This window comes from Trypanosoma cruzi, genomic scaffold (genome assembly GCF_000209065.1).
Source record: "Trypanosoma cruzi strain CL Brener 1047053517129 genomic scaffold, whole genome shotgun sequence".
NCBI lineage: Eukaryota > Euglenozoa > Kinetoplastea > Trypanosomatida > Trypanosomatidae > Trypanosoma > Trypanosoma cruzi.
The window spans coordinates 57,026-62,809 of record NW_001849547.1 but is presented as its reverse complement, the minus strand read 5'-3'; the positions used below and the strand labels follow the sequence as shown (position 1 = coordinate 62,809).

The window sequence follows — 5,784 nt, the reverse complement described above, 5'->3', positions numbered from 1 at the left end:
GCGCACGATTGGCCGTCTGGACGTCACAAACCTATCGGGCCAAACAGGTTCTGTCTCCAATATCTTGGAATATTGCATAACTTCGGAAAGTGACGGAAAGCTCGAAATGCTGTGTCCACTTTGCTTGGCCACTTCTGACTCAAAATTTTTGTAAGCCTTATAGACCAGACCTTGCTGGTACAAGGGCACCCTTAACGCCAGTTGAAATAATTCCCGCTTTTTTTCTTCATTTGAACATAGCTCAATAACTTTTAACCATAAAGAGGCACTGTACGGATCAAGGCCAACTGCACGAATAGCCTCTAAGGATATCTCATCCGTCACGGAAATTTCCTTTTTCTCCGCGTATTCAAAATATGAAAGCCAGGTTTCTTGATAAACCGCACTTTCAACCATTTTCGCTATACAATCCCCTTGTTCTTCATCGGTAAGTTTAGATACCCAACGTGCGCTTATTGCAGAAGAAGGATTTGATCGAATATACTCACTAAGAAACAAAGGACAGTTATCATCGCTATACAACTCCATAGCTAAACGTGTAGTTAAAAAAAAATAAATAATAATCTCCCCTTCAAAAAATATCCAAAAATTGGTAGGTAAAAGTGAGTAACAAGAGTCAATAATAATAATAATAATAACAGCAAGAACAAAAACTCCGTGATGAGACGGCCCAAAATGCAAATTTAGATAGAAATCAAAACACATCCATATAAGAACTAAAAAAACCAAGCTTCTCTCAGAGGCCATGATATGGGTTCTTGTTGCAGGAAAAATAGGCTGCGGGTCCGCCGTATACCCAAGCCTCTAACTGGATGCGTTGAGAATAATTCCGAATAACTCGCCGGCATTCAGCATCGGGACGAATCACTGGAGGCGCCACATGTTCGTTTTTCCCACGTCGCTGATAGTTCATAAAATGATACAAGAAGAAATAAACCTGTTTCTCTAATAATGTCAAATGAACCCTTCGCTATAATAATAATAATAATAACAGTAACGATACAAATGGAAGTAACAAAACAAGAAAAAAAAATGTCACTATAAAAAAAGCGATGCATTTTTACCGAAACAATATCAAATACATACCAATAAATACCAAAATAAAATGGAAACAAATCAAGGCAATTTTTTTTTTTTTTGAATCACCCCCAAATCCCGGTACTCAAACACTGTTATCTTATTTATAAAAGGAAAAACATCAAAAACAGACCAAATAAAAATTCCTATGCTAAAAAAAAAAGTACCTAGTAAGTATACTCTTTTCCGGTGTAACCCGCCCAGCATTCCCATTCCTTAAGACCACAATCGCGATTCAAACCATTATTACCCCATCCAAAAAGGAAGCCTCCACCGGGGTAACGACGATGACGAATGCGAGCAAACGGATTGTCGGGGCCCTTGTATGTAATGTAGTGATGCGAATGGTAAAGCTTTTGGTACATGATCCAAATAACAGCGAGCAATCCAACTCCTGCAATACGCGCACTTGAACGAAGACCACCCATATGGATGGGATTAAAAAGGGGATCGTCCGGCATCGGCAGCCGTCCTGTTCTGCAAGAAGCCATTGTAGCTTATCAATTCTGTCAATATTTTTTTCGACAAAAAAGTAATCCCCCCCCGAAAAAAAAAAAAAAAAAAAAAAAAAAAAAAAAAAAAAAAAAAAAAAGAACATATGTATAAAAGGGCAAATATACGTTTTTTCGGACATTTTTTTTAGTGTGTGTATAGGTAATAAATCATTACACACGTAGAATACAAGAAAAATAATCAAATTTGGATAAGGGTTTACAATTAATTATTTCCATTATCATTTTGCCCTAAAGGAAATACTTCAGTAATATCATCTACTACAGGATCCATACTATCCCATATTTCATCACCAAGTACAGCGGATTTACTCGGTTGCTTGTTGTTTGCAATACCACTGAAAGCTCCCGTGTTGTCTGCAAGCGGCAACTGCCTATCAAAAAGTATACTTGACACCTTTTGCTTGGCATACATTGTCAGCAAAAGCCTTCCAGTGGGAACATGATATATTCTCGCTTTGCGATCCAACCCCGCAACGCCAAGAAGCTGGTGACCGGCTGGATGCTTTGCCATGCTCCGCACGCTTCCAACACCACCTCGCAGCTTTGCTCTAGATGCAAAACCACGTCTTGTGTCATACAAATGTATATCCCCACTCGCCTCTCCTATGAGAAATTTATTGCAATTCCACTGCATTAGCGTCGTCGGTCTACGGTCAATTTCACGGTTAATCTCGTATTCTTGTACCGGTCTCTCACTGCTTCTACGATCGTAGAAGCAAACTTGATGATAAGCTGTTGTTGTACAGAATACAAAGGGATTGATAATACATGTTCCGGTCACGTATACAGGATATGGAACATCCAACACGTGATCCCTCATATTTTTCGCCCTAAACACGGGGACTGAAACCTCTTGTGCAGAAACATCATACACACAAAGCGCATTATCTTTGCCACCCATAGAGAACATACCAAATTTTCGATGAATATGAAACGCCTCAACTGGACCATTACATTCAAAGATTTTCTTTTCTTCAAATGACGCATCCGCAATTAATACTTTACCATCTTTAGAAGCCATGACAAAATTCTCCTTCAAAAAAATAAGGCTGTTAGGTAAACCTGCAACAAATCCCAGTTTTTTAGACAGCAACAAACTACGCTCTTCTAAGTCCAACACCGACACAATTCCATCATTCATAGAAAAAACAACTTTCGTCATCGAGCTATCCAGCCAACACATACCAGCAATTCCCCTCTTCCTGCTTTGCTCTCCGTAGGAAAATGCAAGAGTGGCTCCTGTGCTCCTTGAAATATTCCACACTTTAACCAATCCTGTATCATCCCCTGTAATACACGCCATGCCTTAAATTCAGTAAAAAAATTGGGAAATAGCAATAGCAAAAATAAGTACAAAGGCAAAAAACAAAACATATATATGAAAAAAAAAAAAAAAAAATCACGCCACTCTCATAAGGTTGATCTCTCGACCAAAACATCAAAATATTTATGACAATTAAATAAGATAGTTTATGGACGAGCGACATCAAAGTACCTTTCGAGTTCCTTTTCACTAATATCAATCAGAATTGCTGCCTCTAAATGCAGTTTTTGTCGTTCCAAAACATCTAAAAGCATGCTTTGCTTCCTCACACAGTTCAGTAATTCATCCTTTTCAGCAACAAGCTTATTCAAATTAGACTGCAATTGAAGAAAAACATCTCCTTGAGATGAATTCTCCGTCTCTCCCACACCACCTAGCTTCGACTTTAAAAAAGCAATCTCTCGAAGAGCACTCTCTAGCCTTTTCTCCGATAATTCGCTAACGCCTGACTGAACTTTACGTTGAAGCAATAAAATTTCCTTTCTTTGCGTGGCAACTATGCTTTCTAACATGCTTAATTTCTCTTCCATCACCCTCTTACTACTCACTTCCGCTTCTAATTCTTTTTTCAAGGTCAACAATTGTTTCCCAAGTTTTTCCGAATCTTCCTGATAATTTTTAAGAGCCGACTCCAAATCACATTTTTCGGAAGTTGCATCGAGCGAAAAATCTTTGCCCCCCTTATCATCCCTCAGGCTTTTCGCAGTCGTTATAAACGGGGAATTGGTTCTCATATCTTTTCCAGAGCAAAGCGCAGATCTCACCTCTGAACGATGAATTGCACCGTTGGAGTCATTAGCCAATAAGCAATTTTTCAACCGGTTCAACTTTGAATTCCCACCATTCAAATTACCACTATCATCACTTTGGGAAATACTCATATAAAACAATTCTTCTTTGTTTTTTTCTAAAGAAAAAAACAAGCCAAATCACAGAAAGAAAAAAAGAAACAAAAAAATAAACAAAAAAAACAAGAGTAGAAACCACTATACCAGTCATAATCCCGATCGAGATAAAGATCTTTAGAAATAAAAAAAAGTGCTACGGCATGCACATGAGCCGAATAATATATACTGCCTACAAATCTTGAAACGAGAAAAGGAGTCGCTTGCTCATGATTCTTCATGCCAAAGGAAGGGCATTCAGAAAGTAACAAATAAGGAGGATTTTACATTTACAATACGGCGGTAGAAAAATAAGAAAGCACATGTACCACGACTCTCGGCAACTCGGCCGGCGTCGCCCACCGCCGTTCCTAGAGAACGTGTTTTCCGCGAGTCGCCCGCAATAAGGGAAAAATGGGCACCCCACGCCCGAGACGCCACCAACGCCGACCGCCGAAATCGCACCACCCGCGACCCGCCTTATTTCGATGTCAGGCTGCCGCGGGTTTCCGGCAGGGTAGGGGTGTCCGCAGCACCGGGCGGGCGCGGCTGAGGAGGGGTTCCTGCGTTGCGGCGTTGCTTTTGCGATTTTGAAAATTGTGTGTTGGTTGTTTTAAAAAAAAGGTTGATCAACATTCATATTTTAGGTCCCAATAAAAGAGATATAGGGTTCTCCCTTCCGTTCCTTAAAAAATGGAGTTGAGAGTTATGACGACCCTTTAGCTATAGAGTGAGTTATAATATTTTGTATGTTCTTGATTTTAAATATGCCTTTATAAAAGCTCGGTTGTAATCGCAGGGATTTGCGTTTTCCTTTCTCAACATTATTCATGACGCGTAATAAGGGTATTTCTTTTTGTTGAATGGAATCATACAACCTTTATTTTACTTGTTGTAGGGAAAATTTAGGGGTACCACTCTAAACTTCGTTTTAACTGGGCATATAGTTTTTGAGGGGGTTAGGATGGTAACTAGCCATTTTGATGTGATGGTGTTAATAAACGTTTTTTCTTACGGACGTGTCTGATGTATTGCAGCTGTTCTTTTTTCCTCCATTCTTGAACAGACACGAAGAAGGAAAGAAGGCAAACAAGCGCTAATCGCTACTGTGAAATTCGAAGACACTGAAAGGACCAACAGCACACACACCGCCCACACACACATATTTATATGCTCTCACGTGTTGCTGCAGTCAAGGCACCCCGCACACACAACCGTCGCCGTGTGACCGGATCCAGCGGAAGGAGGAGGGGAGGAGGAGAGAGTGAGCCGCAGAGGTCCAACATGTCCCGGCATCTTTTTTATTCTGCCGTTCTGGTGCTTTTTGTGTTGGTTTGCTGCGGCAGTGGGGCTGCACACGCTGTGGGGAGTGTGTCATGGTGTGTGCGGCTGCTGCAATGTGCCGAAATTTTTGTGCTGCAGGAGACGCCGGTGAAACCAAAAGATGGGTCTGAAAATAAACTGAAGGATTCTTTTGCTTCACCCTCTCTCGTCAGTGCTGGTGGGGTAATGACTGTGCTTGCTGAGGGTACTTTGGCGCGTTGCCCAACAAAACAGGTTTATCCAGCTGACTTTGTTGCGGGGTACGCCAACCATGCGTGGGGTTTGTCTTCTCTTGTCGCTGAGGCCATTAAGGATACGTAGAGGGCGCACACGGTGTTGAGTACAGTGAATGAAACGGGACGTGTGGGTGTTGCGCGCCAACCCACAGCCACTGCGAAGGACAAGAGGGCGTTTCCACTTGTGGGAATCCATGAATAAAAGTATTACGATGCTAAGAAGAGTTGGAACGTAATTGACTCAGATATTCGACTGGTTGTGGGTGAGACCACTCGTTCCGGGGACGGCGAGCCGAGTGAACCGATCAACTGGGGTGAACCCAAATTGCTGTTAAAAAGAGGATTCCACGGACTAAAAGAGAAGCGAAGGAGCGTTTCCCCACTGCTGGCGCCGGTGGTTTCATGGAGGATGGCATGCTTGTGTT

The 5,784-nt window shown here is 41.5% G+C and overlaps 4 protein-coding genes and 1 pseudogene across 4 annotated transcripts, besides 7 other annotated features; 1 reads left to right on the top strand and 4 right to left on the bottom strand.

Annotated features, from left to right (window-relative positions):
* On the bottom strand, positions 1-528 carry Tc00.1047053511479.48 (hypothetical protein, conserved; the record flags this gene model as incomplete). The annotated part of the gene is made up of 1 exon (XM_799280.1): positions 1-528. A coding segment is annotated over one exon (528 nt), but the record flags the coding sequence as incomplete, so codon positions are not given.
* Positions 1-5,784: a sequence feature (heterozygous, non-Esmeraldo-like haplotype).
* Positions 543-564: a sequence feature (AT_rich).
* Positions 619-638: a microsatellite.
* Positions 973-1,002: a microsatellite.
* Positions 1,245-1,568, bottom strand: Tc00.1047053511479.39 (hypothetical protein, conserved; the record flags this gene model as incomplete). Its single annotated transcript, XM_799279.1, has 1 exon — positions 1,245-1,568. The coding sequence occupies one exon, from the start codon at positions 1,566-1,568 to the stop codon at positions 1,245-1,247; it is 324 nt and encodes a 107-aa protein (XP_804372.1).
* Positions 1,624-1,672: a microsatellite.
* On the bottom strand, positions 1,795-2,895 carry Tc00.1047053511479.30 (hypothetical protein, conserved; the record flags this gene model as incomplete). Its single annotated transcript, XM_799278.1, has 1 exon — positions 1,795-2,895. One exon carries the CDS (start codon positions 2,893-2,895, stop codon positions 1,795-1,797), a length of 1,101 nt encoding a protein of 366 aa, XP_804371.1.
* Positions 2,923-2,991: a sequence feature (T-rich).
* Positions 3,063-3,797, bottom strand: Tc00.1047053511479.20 (hypothetical protein, conserved; the record flags this gene model as incomplete). Its single annotated transcript, XM_799277.1, has 1 exon — positions 3,063-3,797. One exon carries the CDS (start codon positions 3,795-3,797, stop codon positions 3,063-3,065), a length of 735 nt encoding a protein of 244 aa, XP_804370.1.
* Positions 3,826-3,899: a sequence feature (T-rich).
* Positions 4,971-5,784, top strand: Tc00.1047053511479.10 (annotated as a pseudogene; the record flags this gene model as incomplete).